This window comes from Pteropus medius, unplaced genomic scaffold (assembly GCF_902729225.1).
Source record: "Pteropus medius unplaced genomic scaffold, Ma_sr-lr_union100, whole genome shotgun sequence".
Taxonomy (NCBI): Eukaryota; Metazoa; Chordata; class Mammalia; order Chiroptera; family Pteropodidae; genus Pteropus; species Pteropus medius.
The window spans coordinates 698,459-724,979 of record NW_024352785.1 but is presented as its reverse complement, the minus strand read 5'-3'; the positions used below and the strand labels follow the sequence as shown (position 1 = coordinate 724,979).

Sequence of the window (26,521 nt, the reverse complement as noted above, 5' to 3'; positions counted from 1 at the left end):
GCTTTAACTTTCCCTACGAGGCTCCACCACTCCCGTAAGCATCCTCCTCCCCTTATAACGCGGGTTGTTCCGCTTCCGGTAGCACCAGATAAGTCGCGAGAGGAAGCTTAAATCTTGTCGCTTGCGTTTAGGACCACTTCGGTGAGTGGTCATTCTGGTGTGCTTTGTCATACTTAATGATTTTTAAAATGAGGCGTGACCTGACAATTTCAAAACCATTCGCGTCGACTTGCCTAGGAAGGGTTTAATTGAATCCGTGGATATTGCGCAGGCGCCCTTGGGGCGGGAGGGCCTTTCTTAGGCGTTGCGAAGTACCGCGCCTGCAGAGCAGAAACTGGGCGATTTCCGTTGTAGGGCCTGGGGACGTGCTTACTCGGTGTACCGAGTTTTACTTAATGGTCGTTTTCCAGTTTGTGCGAACTTTAGCTGGACCTTGCCCTTAAGATTGAACGAGCCGCCTAAACACTCTGGAAATGCTCCTTCCCAGTTAAAGTAGCGTTCGAGACACCGAACAAATTCAAAAGTTGAGTGGGGTACTTGCTTGACCTTAAAGAAGTCTCTCCTTTATCATAGCTGTTACAAGTTCTGAAATATTACCCTTTTGCCCCAAATTAAGATCTCTTGTGCTGGGAGAAACGCGAGCTTAAGGCAGAATCTTGTCCCGTAGTCTTAAAGGAAAAGGACACATTTGTTTTCAGGATGGCTTTTCCTTAAATGGGCGTTTCTGAGCAAAAGTAGAGAATTTGCAAAATGGAAATTCATGTATCACGTGGCTTCATGTGTATGCATTTTGATATGACATTTCTGTTCAATGAATTTGTAATTTTAAGTGAAGCAGATTAGAGAGAAGAATCTGGTGTATTTAGATTTCCCAGTCTTTGAAATTACATAAAATTGTGCTTTTACATTTTTCAAAGATTAGAATAATTCACAAGTAATATTCTGATCCCAGTGAACATGTTTATTGAAATATTACAGGTTTTAAGTTTTTAAATTGAAACATGCATATTACATCCTGTTAGAGGCTTAAATTGGTAGCTTTGATGGTTACCCTTGGTGAAACAGGTAGATTCTAATTTTATTTAAAGTGATACTTAACTGTCTTTAACACACACAGAAAATAAAATTATTAAAGGAATTAAGAAATAAATATTTACACAGGTATTTATTGATTTTATTTCATGTTGTGCAAGGGACATAAGTGTAAATGTTCAACCAAATATGACCCTGACACTTCCTCTTGTGAAACTAGAAGTTGTAATGAGCCACCTTCACTACCTTTTCTTATTCCTACATGTTTTAATACACAATAAATTATTTTTTAACAAAAATTCTTGAAACTATGAGCATATCCAAATAAGGCCTAATATAATCTTCATTTTTTTTAATATAACTCAAACCACTTAATTCTCCCTTGTAAATGATACCTTCGTTTAATAATATTTGGATATTGAAAGTGTTCTCCATACTACAGGTTAAAGCCATTTTCTCATTAACTACTTAAATGGATGGTTTCTAGGGACCAAATGGTGAATATACTTCAAAAAAAAAAAAACCAACTACTGGTTCTTTAACTTTTTCCTATATGTAAATAACAAATACTAGCAGCAAGCGTTTAACTATCTACTTAAAACACTACTTTTTGTTAACTGATTTTTCTGTCTTGTGCATGTTCTATTTGTCATCAGTTTTTACTGCTAGAACTTGAAGCTTGTAAACCACATTAGACTGTAATCTCATTATAAAGTATACAACTGTTGATACAGTTTCTAGGTTTCGTTGTTGGTGAAACATTATAAACATTGCTAGAAAACGTTAATCACCATTAGCGAAAGGAATGAGATTTTAAAATCTTATTTGTTGTAAATAAAGATTTTGAGAAAAGAAAAGGATGTTTCTTTGAACAGCTTGATATGGATGATAATAATACTTAAGTATATTAACAATAATTATATTGATTTACCATTTGGAAAGATTTTTAAATCCATTATATTATTGATCCACATAATTATGAAAAAGGAGGGATAAGTTTTATATCCTTTTTCCAAATATGGATACTGAGCCTTAGGTGGCTTCACACACTAGAAATTGACTCCTAAAAGCCTTACCTTCTTAGATATACCCCACTTGCAGTGCCATATATAAGGAAATGAATGTCTTCCCAGAAGTGAAATAATAGTTACCTTTGGAATATGTGCCCTCTTTTAATTCATTGATACCTCTCCTATCAGGAAATGCATGTAATTATTCATTCACAAATAGTCGAATGTCCACTGTGTCCCAAACACTGAAACAATGTAAACATTAAGATTTAACAAGACCTCTTTAATTTCTTATTTGTAATCTAAATTATTTAATATAAAATCATTTTATAACTTTTCTAAGAGGCCCAAACCTAGTATTATGAAAGCTGAGGTTGACAAATAATTACTAGTGTAGCAGGGGGAAAAAAAAACAACATGAAATTTGAAGCAGCAGAGACCAAGGTTCAAATGTCAGCGCATGCACATACTGTGTTGCTATGAGTCAACTGGGTAATCTTTCTGAACCTCCATATTTTTAAATCTATAACATAGATATAAAACTAGTATCTACTCCATTAGATGTTGTGAAGATCATCACAGCAAAGTACTGTATAAATGTTTGCAATTTAAAAATTGCTTTTGTAGTTTAATAAATTTCTTTTTAATTTTTAAAAAATCATCTCTCTATAGTTTTGGCTTTTCTAGATGTCATATAAATAGTAGGATATAGTATGTAGTCTTTTGTGTCTGGCTTCTTTCACTTAGTATAATGATTTTGAGATTCATTCATATTGTTAGGTATATTCATAGTTTGTCCCTTATCTGTACTGAGTAGTATACCACTGTGTGGATCTACCACAATTTGTTTATCCATTCATCAATTGATAATCATTTGGATTGTTTTCAGGTTTTGTCTGTTATGAATAAAGCTTCTAGCAATAGTCACATGCAGATTTTTGTGTGAATATATACTTTCATTTCTCTTGGGTTAAAACTGTTTTGCAGCATGTTTACATCACTTTGTATTCTCACCAGCAATGCTCTGCATCCTTGGTAATACTTAGTATAGTTAGGTTTGTTTGTTGTTGTTTTGCCATTGTGATGGATATTTAGTGGTATCTTATTGTGGTTTTAATTTGCAGTTTTTATTGTCTAATGGTGTTGAGTATCTTTCTCATGTGCTTATTTGCCACCCATATCTTCTTTAATGAGGTATCTGTTAAAATCCTGTTCCCATTTTTTAAATTGGATTTTTTTTATTATTGAGCTTTGAGAATTCTTTATGAATTCTGGACACAAGTTGTTTATTAATATATGGACTGCAGATATTTTCTCCCAACTCTAGTTTCTCTATTTTCTTAACAGTATCTTTATAAGAACAAAATTTTTAATTTTTTCTTTTATGGGTAGTTCTTTTTGTTTGCTGTCTGGGAACCTAAGCTCACCAAGAAAATCTTTTGTTGTCTTCTAGAAGTTCTGTAGTTTCAGGTTTTACATTTAGGTCTATGACCCATCGTAAGTTAATTTTTACAATTAGCGCAAGATATGAGTTGAGATTCATCTTTTTTTTTTCATATGGATGTTTACTTGTTCCTGCATCATTTCTTATAAATGTTATTTATTCTCTATTGAATTACCATGGCACTTTTTTCAAAATCAATTTATCATTTCTTCGTGGCTCTGTTTTTGGAGAATCTATTCTGTTCCACTGACCAGTGGCTATCATTTTGTCAGTATCACACGGTCATGATTACTACAGACATACCTTGGAGATATTGCAGGTTTGGTTCCAGACCAGCACAATAAAGTGAATATCACAATAAAACAAGTCACACAAATTTTTCGGTTTCTCAGTGCATATAAAAGTTATGTTTACACTATACTGTTGTCTATTAAGTATGCGGTAGCATTATGTCTAAGAAATGTGCATACCTTAATTAAAAAATATTTTATTGCTAAAAAATGCTAACCTTCATCTGAACCTTCAGCAAAGTTATAATCTTTTTGCTGGTGGAGGGTCTCGCTGCATGTTGATGGCTGCTGACTGATGAGGGTGATAGCTGCTGAAGGTTGGAGTGGCTGTAGCAATTTCTTAAAATAACAGTGAAGCTTTCTGTATCAATTAATACTTCCTTTCATAAATGCTTCCTCTGTAGCATATGATACTGTTTGGTAGCATTTTACTCACAGTAGAATTTCTTTCAAAATTTGAGTCAGTCCTCTCAAACCCTGTTGCTGTTTTATCCACTGATTATATAATATTCTAAATTATTTGTTGTCATTTCAACAACCTTCACAGCATCTTCACCAGGGATAGATTCTATCTCAATAAATCACACTTTTTGCTCATCCATAAGAAGCAACTTCTCATCTGTTAAAGTTTTATCATGAGATTGTAGCAATTTAGTCATATGTTCAAGCTCTACTTCTAATTCTATTTCTTTTGCTATTTCTACCACATTTGCAGTTATTTCCTCCACTGAACTTTTGAATCCCTCAAAGTGATCCCTGAGGGCTGGAATCAACTTCTTCAGACTCCTGTTAATGTTGAGAGTTTGACTTCTTCCCATGAATCACAAATGTTTTTAGTGGTCTAGACTAGTGAATCCTTTCCAGAAGATTTTCAATTTACTTTGTCCAGATCCATCAGAGGAATCACTATGGCAGCTATAGCCTTACAAAATACATTTCTTAAATAACAGTCATGAGGTGCAAAATGATTTTTGTGTCAATAGTGGACCACATATATGACAGTGGTCCCATCAAATTATGGAGCTGAAAAATTCCTATTGCCAAGTGATGTTGCAGCCATTCTAATGTCCTCGTGCAACATGTTACTCATGTGTTTGTGGTGATACTGATGTAAACAAACATGCACTGTCAGTCATGTAAAAGTATAGCGCACATACAATTATGTACAGTATGTAATACTTGATAATAAATGACTATGTTACTGGTCTATGTATTTACTATACTATTTGTTATTTTAGAGTGTATTCTTTCTATATGTATATATAAAAGTATGCCATATTACACCAGCAGCAGCCTCATACAGACTGTGCATACTATGTTTCTTGATTGCATCATTTTCTCTTGTGCTTGATTTAATCTTGTGTTGTTTTTTATACAGTAACACACTGTATAGGCTTGTAGCGTAGAAGCAATAGGCTATACCAGCTAGTCTAGGAATACAGTAGGCTATATGCCATCTAGGTTTGTGTAAGTAAACTTTATAATGTTAGCGCAATGATGAACAATGTATTTCTCAGAACTATCCCCATCATTAAGTGGCACATAACCGTCATAAAACTTGAAGGTCAAAATTACTCCTTGATCCATGGCTACAGAATGGATGTTGTGTTAGTAGGTGTGAAAACAACATTAATCTCATTGTATATCTTCATCAGAGCTCTTGGGTGACCAGGTGCATTGTCAATGAACATTAATATTTTGAAAGGAATCTTTTTTTTGAGCAGTAGCTCTCAACAGTGGGCTAAAAATATTCAGTAAACCCATGTTATAAACAGATGTGCTGTCATTCAGGCTTTATTGTTCCACTTATGGAACACAGGCAGAGTAAATTTGGCAGAGTAGATTTTATTAAGTGCCCTAGGATTTTTGGAATGGTAAATGAGCATTGGTTTCAACTTAAAGTCACCAGCTGCATTATCTCCTAATAAGAGAGCCTGTCCTTTGAAGCTTTGAAGTCAGACATTAACTTCTCTTTTCTAGCTATGAAAGTCCTAGATGACATCTTTATCATCCTAACTATTTTAAAGTTTACAGTTTAGTGATATTAAATACATTTACATTGTGGTGCAACCATCACCACCCTTCATCTCCAGAACTCTTTTTTTCTTGCATAACTAAAACTCTGTACCCTTTAAAATAATAACTTCCTCATTACTCACACCTCCTTCCCCCTGACAACCACCATTCTACTTTCCACCTCTATAAATTCATCTACACTAGGTACCTTGTATATGTGGAATCATATAGTATTTGTGTTTTTGCGACTGGCTTATTTCGCATAGCATAATGTTCTCAAGATTCATCCATGTTGTAGTTCGTGCGAGAATTTCTTTCCTTTGTAAGGCTGAATAAGTATTCCATTGTATGCATATATCTCATTTTGTTTATCTATTCATCCAATGATGGAAACTTAGATTGTTTCTACCTTTTCACTATTGCAATAATGCTGCTGTGAACATGGATGTCAAAACAATCTCTTAACTCTTATAGAATGTAAACTCCATAAGGCTCATGAGGATATGTCTTGTTCATTATTCTATCTCTGGGGTTGTATCTGACACATAGCAGATACCTAATAATATTTTTTAGATCAACGAATAAACCTCATATTTGTCTCTAGCACCTGTCATGTAGTTAATTGCCTTCATAACAAAACTTAAGCATACTAAATCCACTTCCTCAATGCCCATTTATTCCTTACACGGTTGCAATTTGTTTGCCACCTGCCCTGCACTACTGTAACTATTGCCAAAACCACTAGACATGTTTTAGTTCTTATATCACTTAACCTCTCCTTTATTTGGTGCTTAAGAACTCTTTATTCCCTAGGCTTCTATGACCAGAACCTCTTCTGGCTTTTTTCCTATTCCTCTGGCTATTCTCAGAGGGATTTATAATATGTACTGTGGGTATAGCAAGGAAGGTGTGCACAAATTCTACCTGAGAGGAAATAGATATGGTCAGGAAGGATTCATAGATGATTGAACTTTTTAATGTGAATGTTAAAGGATAAGGAAATGTCTCCTGTTCTTCTTACACAGTGCACTTTCCATGAAATCCTCCTTCCACTGCCTTAATTTTGTCTACCACTCACATGTTCATCTGTGAGCTTAATACATGTTTAATACTTGTCATCTTTCTCCCAAGCCAGAACTACAGAGATAATCCCAGACTTTTCTTTTTATTCACTCTGCACATTCAGTCAGCCACAGTTCTTATAAAATTTATCTATCCATTTCCACTGACACTGCTTTGACTCAGAATTTTATCTTAATTATGCAGTAGTCCCTTTACTGACCTATACTGACCTTTCTATCTTTCCACCTCAGTCTATCTTTTATACTGGTGTAGGGTGGACTTTGTGGAATAGAAAACTATAAATGCAGTCTGTAAGGGTCAGGCTCCTAGGGTATGGCAGCAGGACAAGAAAGGGCCACAAATGATTCTGGATGGGTGGGGGTGGTGGCAAACAGAATAACCAGCAAAGGATAGTTCCTTTTATCTGAAAAAATTAAAGAAAATGTTTTTTTTTTTCTTTTTAATGTAGTGGTTTCTCATATTACTTAGGGTTTAAAATAGGTAAGTTTTGCTTTGTCTTGGTCAGTACAGTCAAATTTTTCTTTATAATATAGAGAAGGTATGCAAAAGATCAAAAATCATTTCTGTTTGAAAAAAGCAGCTAACATGGAGTTCAGAAAAGTGATCTAGCCTAACTGAATAGGTTCTCTGTCATTTATCATTTGAACATTTCCAAAATATATCTTTCTCATAAATGATTTGAATGGGTTTTTGCATTTTGCAGTGACCATGCATATATTATTTAGGAATAATTTTAAACTACATTTCTCTCCTTATAACCTATCATTTATTTAAGTGTCTCATAACAGAACCATCCTAAATGAGTAACATTTCAATTGATGGTAATGAGTGACTTTAAGTAAAACTTTTTGAAGTGTACTTCATTTTTTTCCCAGTATGTGGAAAATTTTCAGCATTTCTTGTCACATGGAAAGAGACAAGATAATTTGTCATTCTGTATCTCAAAAATAGCGCTTGAATATTTTAGTTCATCTACGTCACACTGTTCTTTTCTATACTACAATTATCTTTGACATAGATAGTATTTTGGGAATGTCCAGTTCATAGGTAAACAGAAATACGACAGAAACCTGGACTGAAATAGCAACTGAATTAGCTTATTATTTAAATTATATCTTTAAATACATTTTACCTAGGTTCACAATGGTCCGTAATGGAAAAAATGGTGACCTTCATCTTAAACAGATTGCATATTATAAACGAACTGGTGAATATCATCCAACCACATTGCCGAGTGAGAGAAGTGGCATAAGAAGAGCGGCAAAAAAATTTGTCTTCAAAGGTAAAATTAAGGCTTCAAATCTTGAACATAGAGTTAATATAGATGATTCTCTGTATGTGTTTTTTGTGGAATCCTGAGAATTTCTGTAGTAATTTGTTGCTAAACAATTACCAGTTGAATTGATGGTGCCACTCAATCAAAAGCAAAGTAAAAATCACATTGAAGCTAATCAAAGGCCAGTAAACATGAAAAGGGCATAAAATCATAGAAAATGATACCATGAAAAAGTAGGTGGTTCCTACTCTAATGGTGCACTTCGAAGCACTCATGTTACTATCAATGAAGAACTTATTTGATGCTTAATATGAAAATATTGATAAAGTTAACTTGTTTGTTTACTATATTTATTTCTGTGAGTCCCTTCTCCCACTGCTGTTAAATAATCTTAGGATTACATTTATTTTTGGACCCCAGAATCTCCCTAAATGAATTAAATATTTGAAAGGCAGACTATTTATCTTGAAAGATTATGATAATTTTTACCCCTTTCTCCTCTTCCAAAGGGGAAGGGAAGAGAAGATTGGAATGAGACAAGCAGGAAGTACAGTCGCCAGATAACTAAATGAATGTTGTTGTTTTGAATAGGTACAGAATTGGGCTGTCTTCAAAGCAAGCCAAGAAAATTCTAAGATAATAAATACCTGCTAATAAATAACTCCCTACGTACATCTCTTCTAATAATAGGCACGCCTATTACCTCTTAAAGTGAGGATTCATTGATTAATTTATTTAATCATATATTCAGCAGATAATTTACCCAGTTCCTACTGTGCGCAAATCACAAGGTATTGGGAATACATTGATGAATATGATAAAGTTCCTGCCCTCAAGTTGCTTGCCTTCTAATTTAAGACCGTTCCACTTAGAATGGGTTTAATTCAGCACATTAATAGTTTAATGGCATATTTTGGAGTTTGAACACTTATCCACGCTGGAGAGGCAGTGGTTTTCTCCATGCTCTGGTTGCTCCACAGCTGTAGATTCTTCTCAGGTGTTTCCCAAAAGGAAACCAAGAACTGTCTTGAGGATTAAGGTTCTCCCACTCTCTGGCTTTACCAACCCAACCTCTTACTCAAATTCGGAAAAATTTAAGAGACGTGATTGCTTACAAAATTGGAGTTGTAAAATACTATTTCAGAAAATTCTGTTCCTGAAGTTGCTTATTTGTACATAATTTATTTGATAATTATGCCATTTTTAGGAGGTGCCTATAAGTATTTTTCTAGTTTGAGTACTCCCATAGAAAAATAATTTTATACTCCCATAGTTATCATGTGCTTTAGTGGACAAGCTAGCTTCATTTTTATTGCTAGGTACAAAATGATGGCAGCTAGTGCTTCTCTTATATATCTAGTATGTGTAACAGCTGAGGACCTTTCACATTTATGGTAGCATCATTACAAATAAATATTTTGTCTTGGAAAAGGGTTTTTAATTTAAAAAGATGCCTCATAGTTTCAAAATAAAGGCTTTGATTATATTAAAACTAATATAGGTCTCTAAAAATTGCAATTATATCTTTTGGTATCATTTATTCCAGAAAAAAAGCTGTTTTATGTTGGAAAAGACAGAAAACAAAATCGTTTGGTAATTGTTTCAGAAGAAGAAAAAAAGAAAGTCCTAAGAGAATGCCATGAAAATGACACTGGAGCCCATCATGGCATATCCAGAACCCTTACTCTAGTGGAATCCAATTACTATTGGACTTCTGTGACCAATGATGTCAAACAGTGGGTATGGCTTATGTTTTTAGAATATTTTGAATACTGTCTTGTAATAGATATTCAGACTTCATGATTGCTCCAGATTTGCTCTGGGTAACACTTCCTCATTAAGTACTTTTTATGTAGGTAGTTTTTGTACTAACACTTAAAGGGAGTTTTGTTTCCTTTCAAAATTCTTTAAAATCACTGAAGTATAATTTGAACTAGAACAAAGTATTATTTAAACATTATATTTAGATAGGTTTTTTTTTTTTTAAAGAACCAGATTTTCATCATTGAACTCTTTTGTATAGGCAGAATATAAGTGGGGCTGAAATTCCTTTGATTCAATTGTTAGCTCTTTTATGGCAGTCATCCCATCTTTTCTTGAGAGGTGAATAAGTTCATAATAAATCAAGTGCAGTGTGTACTCTCATCTTTTGCACCTATTTCATCTTGACATAGAGAATGTCAAATATGGCAGAAACCCAAAATCAACTAAATGCAAAATCAATTTGTGAAGATAATGAAATTGGTGTGAACTTTGTAACTTTATAATCCACTAGGACCTTCAGCTTCTTCTAATAGAAAATTGACCTAGAAATTCTGGGATTTCTGTTGGTAAATCAACTGATCTCTACTCTTTGTATTATGTCCAGTTTGCAAATGGTAGAAATTCCTTGCTATGTATGTGAGATCCCTTTAATAATTGCAATAGCGCATCAAAAAAACTGTCATTTTAGGCATAAAGAATTAAACCAGCATTTAACAGAGTGCCATTTTTGAGTTACCAGCTTATGAGTCTATGCAGGTATTCAATATTTGTATTTGCATTTAGAACCTGCCACAAATTCCTTTGTAAACATTTGATGAAATCTTCATCAAATCATTATCATTTGAGAATGGACATGATTTTTGGAAAGAACCAGAGGTAATTTGTGCATAAGTTAGAAAATAAAAATTTTGATCAAAAGTAACTATAATTCAATAAGATTGTTTTTTAATTTTGTTCAGGAGTTAGTTTGAAAGTAGTTTCCAAAGTAGAATTCCAGAAATACATTGAGCAATGGCACCATCCATAAGTTGATCGATTGATCTCATTCAAATGAAAGCTCCATGACAGCATGGGCTTTTTGTCCATTCTCTTTTCTCAAGACCTAAAGGAATTTCTTGCATCTATAAATATTATTTGAATAAAATTATATCTTAATAAATACTTGTTGGAATAGATGAATAAACTTATAAGAGTGATAACTTTAAAAGAAACAATTTTTACTAATACAAATTACTATATATTTACATACTGATTTAAAAATTATAGCAAACTTGTGTTAAGATCTGTTCATTTAATAAATACTTATTGAAGGAAAACCAGAATTATGTTCCATGTGAATAAGACTCTTTAATATGGTCATCGAATAGTAGTAGCAACTAATATTTGCTTATTATCCTGAATAGATTTTATTCTATTCTAGAGCAGTCCAAAAGTTTCTTCTTTAAAACAAAAAGTACCTATTGACCATTTTAAAGTTCAGATTTATAAGACTGTTTTTATTATGTTGAATATATTAACATTTGCATGTCTTTTGTGTATTGTATTCCTGTTTTGTAGGTATATGCTTGTCAGCATTGTCAAGTGGCAAAAAATACAGTTATGCTAGCACCTAAACAGCACCTTCTCAAGGTGGAAAATCCATGGAGTATAGTTACTGTTGATCTGATGGGCCCATTTCATACAAGCAACAGAAGTCATGTATATGCTGTAATCATGACAGATTTGTTCACAAAATGGGTTGTGATTTTGCCTCTCTGTGATGTTTCAGCATCAGAAATTTCTAAAGCTATTATCAATATATTTTTCTTATATGGACCTCCTCAGAAAATAATAATGGACCAAAGAGATGAGTTCATTCATCAGGTAAGATAAATAAACTCCTTAGATCTAGAAGCTTACCGTTCAGTGCCTAGCACACTTGTAGATTATAGGGTGCTTAATAAATTTAGATAAATTGCTGCAGATATAGGGGTTTAATATTGTATAGTACAAAGGTAGTTGGACTGGAAATTAAGAGACCAGGATTTTAGTACTTATTGTGTCACTTACTAGTTGGTAATCTATCTTTGGGTTTCCTCAAACTGAAATGAGGTGGTTGGATCATATAATCTCTATTTACTTCTAGCTTAAAAATTCCAATTGATGTATAGAGGGAGAATTGACTAAATGATGAATGAGAATATTTTATATTGAATGAGAATATTTTATATTGAAAGGTATTGATTTTCATGAATGAGAATATTTTATATTGAAAGGTATTGATTTTTTCAAATCAAAATTAATTTATGTAATTCATGAGTTTATAATCAGCATTAAAAAAGAGGGAGCTTTTCTCTTTACCCTGGCCTTTTTTCCAGATTAAAGTTAACCTTAAAGAAAAAGCAGACAAGAATATACATGAACATTGTAAAAAAGGAATATAAGTACTGTACTTAAGGCATATTTAAAATTTTTTATAATTAACAGGATACTGGTATTGGGAAAAAAAAAAAAAAGAAAAAGCAAGACTGTCTTGGTTCATAGCACCTTTGATTTCTCAGTCCAAAAGAAATACTAATATCACACTAATATTATATTTATTACGTAGTTAGGTCCTGTGTCAGGGGGTCCTTAAGATTATCTTCAGGTTTTATGATTTACTAGGAAGACTCAGCAAATGTTCATACTTATAGCTAAGATTTATTATAATGAAAGTTTACAAAACAAAACAGAAAAAGCTCATGGGGGAGAATTCTAGGAGAAATCAGGTACAAGCATCTAAGTTGTTTTCTCCCATTAGAATCACACAGTACATGTTTAATTCTGGTCACATAGGTACCGTCTGCCTGGCATGTACCAAAATTCTAGACTCTCAAAGGAAAGGTGTTCAGCATAAACCACCTTGTTTATATAAACAGGTTAGATAGAGTGAGCCACCCTTATCATTTAGGAAATGGTGGAAACCCTTCCCAAATTCAAGTTCCTACACATGAGTCAGGGGCCAACCTTGTAATCAATCAGGACTTTTAAGGGATAGCAACCTTAAGACCTAAGGTTAATACAAGTTAACTCTTTTCTGCGTGAGTCCTAACCACTGAACCGTTAAAAAAACTCATAAGTTGAAAGAAAAAATGTTTTTATTTTTTCTCAAATAACCACAATTGTTTATTGATGGCATGTGTGACCTTTTGCACACTGGTCAGCCTCTCAAATCTTGGAATCAGATTGGACAGTGCCATCCTCATTTCTCGTTTTACATTGATTTTTACACAGTAGTTGCTTTATGTCAGCATCTACCGAAAAACCAGTTCTGTGAAGATGTGACATTATTAAAAAGATTGTAGCCTTATCAGATGTTGAGACTATAAACTATCCTAAGCTAGTAGTTTTCCAGATGTCCAACAGATGTTAAGGCAGCACCTTGGCATAGAGTTTGGTAACCATGGTTAAAATGATAGAGCTGGCATCACAAATGAGTGGAGTAGAGAAGTATTATTGAATAAATTTAATTAACAGCATAGATGACAATTTTCTAGTTGTTTCTAATTATTTCTGTAATGTTTTAGAATTATATACCACATACCAAAATTACCTTGTTTTTAGGTAGATTAAAGAATTTTTATTTTTTTAATTGAAACAAAAAAAATACAACTGATTTCTTTTAATCATCTCTAGAGATGGAAGTAACTTTCTAAGCTTAGGAACAGTGGTATAAATTTTAATGGAAAACATCACCAAATTTGGCTACATAAAAATTAGAAACATATGTGTGGTAAAATAACCCAAACATAAAAGCTAAGAAGTAGGCCAGCAAAAATAAAACAAATCCATGCAGGAAATAATGTCTTTATTATAAATAATATCTTTTATAATAATGTCTTTATTATAAAAGATTCAAACAAAAAAATTTAGTCAATGGCAGAAAACATAGTTCACAAGAGGTAATAAGAATAATAAACATGGAAAAGTGTTCAAACTCAATAGTAATAAGTAATGCAAATTAAGACCCCTTTTTGCTTATCTAATCAGCAAACAGTAATACTACCAAACAGACTAAAGATAGAATGATATAGCCTTACATTACTGGTAGCATTGCAACTTGAAACTAGTTCTTTTGTAAAATAATTTGCCGAAGATCCATTAAGAGCCATAGATATATTTTTGTCATTTGGTTAGCAACCTATGTGTAAGAATTTATTATAAGGCAATTACCTAAAGTATAAGCATGGCTCTTTTTGTTTGTTTGTTTATTCTAAATACCACAATGCTATTTATTTTAGCAAAAGATGGGAAACAACCTAAATAGCCAAAAAAAGTGCAGCGTTTCAGAAAAATATGTGCAGTCATGATGAAATATTGTGTAGCCATTGCAAATGATGTTTATAAAGAAAGGAAATGAGATGAACAATGTTTACAACATATTAAATTAAAAACCTGGATAAAGAGTTTTATTATGTATATGTTGCATATTATATATTTACTGAAGCACCTAGTAGAGAGTTGCTGCTTGGAGAGACACTCTGACCTGCCGCTGACTTTGAATGAACAAACAGTACAACTGTTGAGTTAAGCCACCAAGATACTAATGTGTTTTGTAACTGTAGCATAATCTTGCCTGCCTTGATTGGCACAGTAGTAGTCTGCAAAATAGGGTGTGTAAAACAATCCATTTTGTGGGATGACAGTATTAGAACTTCTGTTCAGATTTTTCTTTTATCTAATAAAGAAATGAAGCCTTGCTAATAATAGGTATAGATTGATAATAGCATCCTGCATCAATAAGGCAGACGATGTTGTGTTACACTTGGTAATGTGAAGATATCCTGAGAAGAAGTGAAAATCCACAACGTGTAGGAGTCTGCAGTGGTTCCCTGACTAATTCTTTTGCTTTTAGCAATAATTGAATGTACGGCTATCATCTAGTTTTCACCAAACTACACCTTATAGAATAGCCAGGTGGCTTAATTTTTTTGCAGTAAAACAAAATAATATTAATAATGCAGTCACTTAGCAACCACAAAAAAAAAGCTAGAGCTAACACTTCTAATTAACTTGTGGTACTAGCTCTTTCATAGACATATTAATGGAATGAAAACAAATATGAACTAATTCCATCTGATAGGAAATTGGCCACCAGAATTTGAAATTATCAAGAACACTATTTGAAATAATGATTTGCCATTTTTATTAATGAATGGTCTCACCTTAAGTGAATATAGTGCTTCAAGATATTAGATAATGACAGTGTAAAGCTAATATGAACTGCCAGCAGTTTTTTCCAGTCATATTTAAAATCACGTGATAATCAATCCAGGTCTTTGAAAAATTTACCAAAGTTAATGGTAAATGTTTATAAGCCTTTTTTGTGAGGTTTAATAATAACAAAAAAACTAAAAATTACATACGATTAGGAAAAATATGTTCTTTTTGCTGTGACTTAAATGGCTTAAATATTTCACAGCAAGCAAAATAAATTTATTTTGTCAGCAAATACTGACAGAAAACACTGTTAAAGTGTTGAAATGAGATTGGAACATAATACACAAAGTGGGAGGTTTATTATACAGTTGGATGAAAATACAGATGTTATGTTTCTAATATAACTTGGCTTAGATATTTGCTAAATTGTTTCAATAAAAATGTACAAAGAACTTTTTGTAAACCTCTGAAGGAAAGAGAAAAAACATTTTCAAATGGAAAATTACTTAATTTTAAAAATATGTCTTATGGGAAACAAAAATTGTAACCACTAATGGAATGTCTGATTTGCTGAGAAGAAAAAAGGCTATTGGGATAAGGATATCAAGATAGTATTTCACAAATGGATTCACTGGATCATTCTTAGGCAGCCTCTTGAAAGAAAGAAGTTGAAGCCTTTTCCAGAGGTCAGTCATTTAAAACCATTGATTATGACCTCAGACTGAGTCTTTCCCAAATACACCTATTCTCTGGATTTTTTAAAATATTACTTTTGAATTAAAAGGGGACAGCTTAAATTAGTACATACAAGGAATTGTATTCAGCTGCAAGTAACAGAGAACGCCTCTCTTTCCCCCAATGTATAAACTCCACTAGGAGTTTATTTTACACTAAGGTAAAAGGAGGCCATGCTGTCCAAGGTTGGAAGTATAACTCTGAATATTATTGGGAACTGATGCTTCCAGCTTTCTGTTCTAACATCTTTAACACGTGAATCTCAGTTTTAATGCTTACAACATGGATGTCAGAGCCCAGGCCACAAAGTCTGCGTTTCAGGCAGAAAGAGGAGGGAGGGCAATGGGCACCAACCGAGTCTGCCCAACAACTATTAAAAGCCTAACAACTTTTGCTTATATCTTTTTGGCCAGACCTGTATCACATGACTGTCCTGTCTGCAGAGGAGCTTGGGAAGTGCAATTTTGTTTTCGTTGGACTTTTTTCCTTTATTTATTAGCTTTACCTTTTTAGTTACTCTGATACTACTTTTCTTCCAATAAAGCAACAAGAAATGTAATACTTTTGTTTTAAAAAACAGATTTATCAGCCAAAAGTTTACCCAATTAAAAATAATAAAAATAGTGTGAGGTGTAAGGTAGGAAAAGTAAATTATTTTACATTTTCTAAATTCTTTTTGACTTCTTTTAGGCCCTGCACATAATAAATATAACAACAACAATAGTAACATTAAGAGTTATAAAGTTACTAGTTGCCAAGAACTATTTTACGTCTTTACAAAGATTTACTCATATAATCCTCAGAGGACTCCTGGGGTAAGATTTTCCTTATTTTACAGATAAGGAAACTGAGTACACAGAGAGATTTGGTGACTTGGCCAAAGTCACATAGCTGCGAACTGGATTATGTGACCTAGTGTTTTTTTAAAGAAACTCTCTACTGAATTAAAATGTTATTTGAACTCAGAGTTGATGTTAAATTCTGGTCGTCCACTTCCTAGTTGTATGTGTGTCTCTGGCCAGGCACTTGACTTCCCAAAGCTTCAGCTTCTTATCTTTAAAATGGGATTAATAATACCTTATAAAATTGTCATAAGCTATGACAATAATGTTAAGCATGAAGTGCATTCACCAGCACATAATAAGGACTCAATAAATGGTAATTACTGTTTTAAACAAAATATATGTTTCTATATAGAATGGCTATATGGTTAATGGAAAAGGCAAGATTCAAATTTTGAAAACTTTTAATCAAAGGAAAAATAAAATATAAGTTTTAAAGTCAACTTTGTTTTATATATTTTTCAGATCAATGTTGAACTGTGTGGATTATTTGGCACAAAGCAAATTGTAATTTCTCACGCCTCTCAAACTGTTAACCAAACTGAAAGTATACCTAGCACAATTAAAACGTTTCTTTCCAAACACTGTGCTGAACACCCAAACAACTGGGATGATCACCTACCAGCTGTTTCATTTGCTTTCAATATAACTCATTTGGTATATATCTTTTTGTAATTCTGTACTTTTGAATTATGACTTTCTTGCCTAGATAAATGTTTTATTACAAATTGTTGTTTATTTTTCTTAAAATAGGAGCCTACTAAAAATACACCATACTTTCAAATGTTTAATCGAAATCCTTATGTGCCTGAGACTTCAGATGTTCTCTATGAAGTGGATGGTGATAATACAAGTATGTTTGCCAAGATTCTAAATGCAATTAAAGAAGCCGATAAACTAATGGAGAATAAGACATCTTCAGTGGGCCAGGTGATTCTATTTAATAGAAAACTCTAATTGAAAAATCTATCAAGTGATTAAATATATATATATATACACACACATATATATAGCATATATACACACATGGACACACACACACACTCACATGTATACATATATATATACATATACCTTTAAACCAATTCTTTTTCTACCAAATTCTGCTTGTCTTGATAAATGTTTATTATGTTTATTAGCTATGAAATTCTGAGAGACAGTTATGAGAAAACCATGCATTTTGGAATCAAGTAGAGTAGAATTCAAATCCCTGGCCTTGTTAATTTCCAGTTGTTTGACTTGGGTAAATTACTATTTAAGTTTCCGTTTAAGTAAAGTTGAGGTAATGCTGGCTTTGAAATATTGTTTTAAGAATTAAAAGGGATTCATGCCTACCTTTTAAGTAGCTTCTCAAAAAATAACCATTTTGTTAATATCATTACTGTCTGCATTTATCTTCAAGAAACTATAGCTCTTTTATTCCTTTGTTCCCTTTCTCTCTTTTTTATTTTGTACTTGTAGATGGAGAATAACAGTTCTGATGAACTAAATAAAAGCAAAATCATTGTTAAAAAGAAACCAAAGCAATTAAATCCATTTCATCTAAAAGTGGGTCATGAAGTTTTAAGACAAAGGAAAAATTGGTGGAAGGATGGTCGTTTCCAGTCTGAATGGGTTGGTCCTTGTGTCATAGACTATATTACAGAAAATGGATGTGCTGTTCTGAGAGACAACACTGGGAATAGACTTAAGAGACCTATCAAAATGTCTCACCTTAAGCCCTATGTAAGAGAATCCAGTGAACAAGGTAAATATCTGTCACTTCACTACATTTTTACTTTATTTGAATGAGGAGAGAAGTTAAAAATACATACACACACCCCTTTGGTTAGGCTTTCTCTTCTATAAACTTTGGTATGGTTTTAGATCCCAGGTCATCTGTTTTATTAGAACGTCTCTTCTGTTAGGCTTGTAAGAGATTTTATTTTGATTTCTAGTGTACTTTTCACATACTTTCTCAACAGTTCATGTGGGAGATACTGAACCTGTTTCAGAAGGAAGAGTTAATCTGTTTCCTGTTTTTACTTTTACAATATTTAATGAGTAACTTTGTGCCTCATTTTAGCATGAAAAAAAACCAAGATAATGTCAGAAACAAACATACTGTCCAGAATTCTATTGCGAGATAAATATATTAGGGAACTTCAAAAATGTGGTTAATTTTTAACATCGCATCATAGTCAGGTCTTGGTGGGTGCAGGAAGGGGTGCAGAGTAAGGTATACTCAGAATGTTTAAGGTGCTATAAAAAAAGAGGTGATAGCACCCTGAACAAGATTTTACTTGCCTCCAAATATGGTCCTGAACAGTCAAAATAAACCTGATTTCTCTAACCCTTTCTTCCATAGACTAGAGCTAAATGACATTTTTTTGCCGTGGCTTTCAGACTAAATCTCACTTTTATTGAGAATGTTTTATTTTGTCCTAGTGTGCTTGCTCCCTAGAGTTTCCCTGGAGTGGGTAACTGAGAGGGAGTTAATTGGTACCTTAGCCAGTTAATTTTGCTTTTCTTATAAATAAAGCACAATATTATTTGAATATGAATAACAATTAATGAAAGATAGACTTTAGTATATTTTTAAATAATATAAACAACTGAATTACTTAACAGACTTAAAGAATAATTATAAGAGCAACAGCAACAGATAACCTACACTTTTTAAGATGTGAAGTCCTTGGGGTCTACTAAGTAGTAGCTCAGCTCTACCTCTGATCTGGGTCACTACTCTCATGTTAACCCCATTTCCCGAGATAACTCTGGATTACAGTCCTACCCTTACTCCCAAAGTTTGCCATTAAATATCTCACTTTTTAAAAGATTATTATTTTTGCATTGCTCCAGTATATTGATAGTCTTTGGAAACAAATGACATCATTCTATTTATAACATTCTGTATTTAATAGTTCGATCACTGAAAATGTCACATCCTAGGAGACATAGCATTCCTATGCTAGCTGCATTTTTTCTTTTTTAAATGGTAAAAGTAAAAGCTCTTAGTACCCTTTTGTCTACTTGTGACAGACCCAGTTGTTCTAGAAGTAAACTTATCTTGTACTGTTCTAATTTTGAAAGCTCACAGTACCTTCATTCTCTTTTTTAAAAGATAAATACTATATTTCTTGTGCCTCTTACTTCTGAGCTACCCTTTATGATTTCTCCCCTCTTCAATTTAAGTAGAAAAAGATGATTATACTGGTACATGTTATCTTTTTTCTTCAGCATGATTTTCTCTTTAAACTTTGATATTCAGGACTTGCTCCCTTCTAATGTGTTAACCTTAATTAGTGCTAAATTTATGTTTAAAATGTTGCTATATCAGGATCTATTTCAACATTTTGAATTTGCACTTGCCAGAGACAGGAGGCCAAACGTTTTGCTACCCCTGAATATTTCAGAATCCAATTGAGTAGAATAGTTTCTAAACAGAGGAAGTATAATTTTTGCCTCATGCTTGAATTCTCTGTAGATATTTCTCCAGTAATATAAAGGAAATGGCAATTTTAGTACTAGTATACACATAAGAAACCTGAGATTGTTGAGTAAACTTTTTTCTTGCTAAGCATGAAAGTGCTGACCTGGCCATCCTGGAATCTGGTTCTTGATTACTATTTGGTCCTTTTTGAGTGTTTCTCTTATTTGCAGAAATTCAAGATAAATGTGATTTCTATAATCTTTCTTCAACATCACATATTTTCCTGAAAACCTTTATGTTAAAAGCTGAGTTTAAAGAGCCCTGGAACTAAATTTAAAGCAAACAAAATGTCTTTGAATAAGCACCCCATTCTTTTATTTGACATACTTTTAGATGAGCTGTAGCTAAAAGAACTATGAATTTCTCTGTCTGTACTTGTCATTGCAACTTTTACTAGCCTTGAGGTTCATAGCTGTATTAATTAAAGACTCACTGTCCAAAGCAGATATACTTCTGTCTCCAACTTCTTATCCATTCTTATCTAGAACACAATGTAGAGAGAGCACATTCCGTACTAGTCCTACAATATTTCTCATTGCTATTTTAAGCAGGCCTATTTGCCATTTTGTCTAGTTCACTGCCAGTTACCTTTTCAAGACTAATTATTTTAACAGGAAATTTTATGATATACCATAGTGTCTCTTTGTAATCATAATGTTCTCCTTTGCAAGGAAATATATTATTTACCCATTTTATCTGGCATAGATTTTAAGTAGATTTATTCGTTTTGTTTTTGGCAGGAGTTACTGTGATAGCTTTGTGTCTGCCTCCCTCAGAAGTTTTAGTGTGGTTGCCCTTCAGTTTGTGAAATGATTTTTATTATATCGTAAGTTGCCTATTGCTGCCATAACTAATTGCCACAGATTTAGTGGCTTAAAACAATACAAGTTTATTATGTTACAGTTTAGTAGCTTAGAAGTCCTACCTAGGTCTCACTTGGCTAAAATCGAGACATTGGCAGGACTGTGTTCCCTTCCGTAGGCTCTAGATGAGTTTGTTTCCTTGTCTTTTCCATCTTCTGGTGACCACCCACATTCCTTGACTTGTGGCCCCCCTCTTCCTCTGTCTTCAAAGCCAGCAGTGACAGGTAGTCCTCACATCACATCACTACAATCTTCTATTCTTCTACATTTAAGGACCCTAGTCCTTGGGCCCACCCAGATAATCCAGGATAATCTCCCTATTTTAAGATCAGCTAGTTAGTAACTTTAATTCCATCACTATCCTAATTCTCCTTTGCCATGTAAAGTAACATATTCACAGGTCCCACAGATTAGTATATGGACATCTTTAGGGACCCATTATTCTGCCCACCACAATATGGTCTACATTCATGAAACAAAACAAAGCTTTAGTCCCTATATTATCAAGCCCATGATCTTGACTTTATTATTTATGCAAAGAGCCTGACTTTGTCCTCTTAGTTATATAATCTCTAAACTCAGAGTCATTTAGTTTTCTGTTGTTAGTAGTGGCTATTTATTATAATAACAATTATGTAGTATCAAATTATAGTTATTTTATCATGAGAAGATGCATTAACATGGCAACACATTCTAATGGTTTTAGGATTTTCAAGCCATATATAGGATTAGTCACCTCTCTTCTGAATAAGAAAATTAAATATTCTGAAACCTTGTGCTTTTCTTTCTATTTAAAGAAATAAATTAATCCAAATCACTCAGACTTTTCTGAGGCTTTGATTTTAACTTATTTTTCTCCCTAGGGAAATTTAAAAATTTATTTCTTAATCTCATTTTTTTTACTCCTTGAAACTGTAAGGAAATGCTGATAACACCTTTCTGAAATGTCTTGAACATAGTTCCAGTTCTAAGAAACTAAAGACTATTCAGTCTGGTCAAAACTGAATATTGCTTTTATTAAACTGATGTCATAATCAGAACTAAATCAGTAGATTGAGAAAAGAAAAAACACTTAAAGTCTACTATGTGATGTGACTGAGTAGAAAAGTTCTTTAAAATGATGTTTGTTTACCTCTCTATATGTAATGAGGGCAAAAATTTACATAGTTCTTTTCTATATCCCCAACTCAGGGTTTTTCTAGATCAGCGCTACCCAATAGATCTGTAATGCAAAAATTACATAATTTTAAATTTTCTAGTTGCCACATTAGAGTACTACAAATAGGTGAAAATAATTTTAATAATATATTTTATATAATCCAGTGTATCTAAAGTATTTCAACATGTACATAAGGCCTCAAGAGTCTCTTATCTAGTAATTTTTGGTAATCTTTTTTGAGATTAAAGAGCATTTCTATTGGCTCCAATAGATTTAGGCCATAGAAGGAATTGAAACATATTTGACCTTTCTAAATGAATGAGAATTTTGTTTTTTCTTTTTTTTCCTACACAAACAAGGCTTGAAATCTCCAGAGTAGTTTTCCATTGCATATAAAGTGATTTGTGTAAAATTTGCTGAGTATAAGCCTTGTTCTCTATAGTTGTATTACAATAAGGTACTTTAAAGTTTATCGCTTATTTAAAATAAAAAGCATGTGTGTTTGTGTGTGTGTGTAAACACACATCTCATTTATATATAGAACCTTTTTTCTTACAAACATGAGTTTGGTAAAGTCTATTTGTTTTTAAGTCTTTATAACTAGGTAGTACTTAAGCTCAAAGTCTGAATGAATACATTTCTAGCAAATCAAAGTGGTAACTTCTTTAAGCTTTACATCTCTGCATATTTTTCATGTTGATACATGTTTACTGGACATATTTTTCTAAATAGACCTTCATCTGTATGAAAAAAGTTTTTGAAACAAAACTTCCTTTGTCAGAGATATCTGTAAGGATCTTTGGAATACCTTAAATGCTGTGGCTTTTGCTGTCACTGATACTTTGCATTATTATTGTACGGGCCTTGAACCTATGGAATTCTCCATGGTTTCTTAGAAAAATTTCGTCAGCAGCACTTTTACCATACCTAACCTTCATTAGTTCTCTTACAAACAACTAAACTACCTAGCCTTCTCCAGTATTAACAGGGTAATAGTGAACTTTGATGTTGAACCTCTAGTTAACACATTCTAAAAATGTTTCAATTTCTTCTATTGTTTCTTCTTTTTTGCTACTATTAGACATAGCGCTTCTCATGGGTTCCTTGATTGATTTTTTTATCTTCAGAATTGTTCCTCTTATCCAGAAATTCATCCCATGCTAATATATGATAGTCATTTTTACCACCTTCAATTATCCATACTTCTTTTCCATCATAAATATATATATCTTCTTAACATTTTCATTCCAATTACTACTTTTATATAAAGAAGTGGTCGGGTTAAACTTGGAAAAACTCTGAAAACTAAAATACCAAGTACACTTTGCCTAATGAAGAACTAAATGGGAAAAACTAAATGTCCATAGAAACCCAAGACTATTTATGCCATCTGTTGGTAGAAAACATAGATTTGTCTGATCTGTTGAAGTTTGTAAATTGAAAGTTCTTGATGTATAATCTTCTGGAGTTGGAATAGGGCCCATGAGCTTTCCCACATTAATATGAGAATGGGTAGAAAAGGGATTGTGTTCCAGGCTATATGGCAACTTTATCTGCTCTGAAAATCTTTCCTTGATCTCTAATCCAAATGGGCAATTAATCTTCCGTTAGCTCTTTCTTGAACTTAAAATTTGAGTTCTTTAGGCTACTTAAAATTTGAGTTCTTTAGGCCACTAAAATTTTCAAGAGATTCTGTTAATGTTTTGGGAGAAAATCCAGAAAGAGAAGGCAGGGGTCTAGGAAGTTAATCAGCTATGGTGAAAAAGTTTCTTATAATTAATTAAAATATCAGATAGGAAGGAATCCTTTTATATACATTAACCTTTATTTATAAAAATTCTACTGCTTTGGCATCAGTCGAACTTTCATTTTAAGCATTTTTTTCCCTGATAGAGCTGTCAAGTTTGCTCGAAATAGAATAAAATACTAATAAGGAAAATTCCTTGTCAATATTTAAACAATACCTTAAAAGTTCATGAGCATTTGTTATTAAATTATAGTTAAGCTAAGCTTTTTAAACTGCGTTGTAGCCTACTCACACATTCCTATCACATAAGCTTGATTCTGGAAATTTTATCTTCATTTTCATTTATAACTTCATAATGTAACAATTTGATATTGTCATAATATGGGTTCTATAAAGGTCGGCAAAGTATCTATTGTTGTAAAAAGTTTTAAAAAAATTTAACAGTTTTATTTTTAAAAATGTCTTTCAAGACCCCATTAATTCACCTAGAAATGTTTTGCAGAAGCATATTAAGGATATCATCAACATCAAAAATAGTTTTATAACTTTTGTTTAATCTATACCATAATCCCCAGCCCCTTCCACCCGCTAGGCCATACCTACCAAAGACAAGTTAAGGAAATAGGAAAACTTGGCCCTTTTTAAATCCTTGGTCTTTCCTGAATTCTGTATATATGAACTGTCAAGTTTATATATCATTTTGTTCATTCTTTACGTGTATATTTATTTAGTAGATAGGAGAACCCACCAGAAATTAATCTTGATAGTTAATTTTTATTACTTGGGATTTTGTTTCTCATTAAACATTGTTTAATTAAAAAAATGATATTTAATTATAATTCTAAAAAGAATACTTGTGATGTTTTTTTCTTTCAGACAGTTTTTATCTCTTACAAGGTTCAGTAGTGGCAGATCATGACTACATTGGATTGCCAGATATTCCAATTGGAGCATACCAAGCAAATATTCTGGTAGAAGATGCAACTATTGGTATAGTCGATAATGAATTACTGACATCAAGCAAGGATCGTGAACTGTTAGAATATAGAAATGCCAAAATTTCTCCATTGTTAGAAGATAATAGTACTCTTGAAAAGCAGACTTTCAGCTTGTTGGACTCTTCAAACCAAGTCCTTGAGTACTTAAGTTAGTAAATACTGAAATTCATTTAAAGTGTTTGTTAGAATGTATAACTCCTTGAATATTGATATCTTTTTCATCAAAAAAATGTTGTATAGGTGTCTTGACACACTTTTAATGACTAAATCCTGAAGGTTTATTTTATAACTATTTATCTAAAATTGTACCATGTTTGAATTTCAGTACACATATATAAAGGCAAAGGAAGCATATGATATATAGAATTCACTTTTTTCTTCTAAAAAAGAAAACAGGCAAACAATGCTTGTTTCTTAGCAAATAAGCTAAATTCCAGCTGAAAACTCTCAAATATTTGGTATGGTACCATATTTTCAGTTTTAGTTGTTTTTTTTTTTTTTGAATAATTCCCTTTTTAAAAATAAGTTTGAACTACCTAGAATGAGATTAATAAATATTTATTCAACCATAACAATGAGTTAAGTGAAACTTCTTTCTGTGTCACTGGAACTTCTAAAAACAGTATTTTAGGAAAATATTTAGTTATTTAATGGGCTCTTACAGGATGTTGGTAATTTCACTTCATTGGACTCAAGATTATATATATCAGGATTATATATATAGATGAAACTATATATCGCTTTGAAAACATTAGTGCATTTTCATAATATATATTAAAGCTAAAGTCATTTGTTAATGAGATTTTTTTCTGCAATCTTAAATAATGATAAAATAATTGTTATAACATTTTAATTTCTACCATTTATAACTTCAACAAATATTTGTTATAAAGCAATTTGAAGAATACTGTGGAAAAATTAAAAGATGAGTCACACATGTGCCTCGTCCTCATATGGGATTTACAGTCTGGTAAAGAATATAGACTATATAAGCCACGTACAATGCAAGCACTAGCTCTGAAAAGATTTGCTGGGAAGTTTTCGCCTCCTTCCTAGTCACATTACAGTGCTCATACACTGCTAATGGGTGTGATTTTCTTTCCTGTGGTGATGACAGTGTTCTAAAGTTAGTGGTGTTGGCTGCATAACTTTGAAAATATTAAAATTCACTGATTGTATACTTTAAAGGGTGAATTTTATGGTATGAGAATTATACCTTGATAAAATTGTTATAAAAAGAGTCTAAACCAAAGTTAAAAAAAGAAAAGTAGCCACATAACCACATCGAATACCAAAGGATAAGGAAGTACAGCTCTACTATATTCCAGGAAGGATGAAAACCAGAATATTGGTACAGAGCTATAATAGCCATATTCTTCTATTTTAAGCTATTTATGATGAAAGTTATTAGTTACTTCCTGATAAATAATCAATACAAGCTATTAAATAAAATGGTAATTTTATTACTGAAACCTCAGGATTCTAATATAGAGATTTCACATATAGATTTTAAGTAAATAAATACAAAAAATATCCACAAATTATATACACCCATATAGTCTTATCTCTAATATTTGCAGGGCCTTATCAAGAGTGAAAACAGAGCTCCACG

At 32.5% G+C, this 26,521-nt stretch overlaps 1 protein-coding gene and 1 pseudogene across 3 annotated transcripts; one reads left to right on the top strand and one right to left on the bottom strand.

Moving 5' to 3' along the window:
* Positions 1 to 11: 11 nt before the first annotated feature.
* Positions 12 to 25,263, top strand: GIN1 (gypsy retrotransposon integrase 1). Of its 3 annotated transcripts, XM_039848396.1 has the most exons (8): positions 12 to 141; positions 8,012 to 8,157; positions 9,698 to 9,891; positions 11,473 to 11,778; positions 17,136 to 17,327; positions 17,424 to 17,600; positions 18,132 to 18,417; positions 24,788 to 25,263. In XM_039848396.1, the coding sequence occupies exons 2-8, from the start codon at positions 8,019 to 8,021 to the stop codon at positions 25,060 to 25,062; spliced, it is 1,569 nt and encodes a 522-aa protein (XP_039704330.1). In that variant the 5' UTR covers positions 12 to 141; positions 8,012 to 8,018; the 3' UTR covers positions 25,063 to 25,263. The 3 variants fall into 3 exon arrangements, with proteins under 3 accessions (XP_039704330.1, XP_039704331.1, XP_039704332.1); XM_039848397.1 differs by lacking the exon at positions 17,136 to 17,327; XM_039848398.1 differs by lacking the exons at positions 12 to 141; positions 8,012 to 8,157 and having other exon boundaries at positions 9,755 to 9,887.
* LOC120590749 (tigger transposable element-derived protein 1-like) lies at positions 245 to 5,363 on the bottom strand (annotated as a pseudogene).
* Positions 25,264 to 26,521: the final 1,258 nt, after the last annotated feature.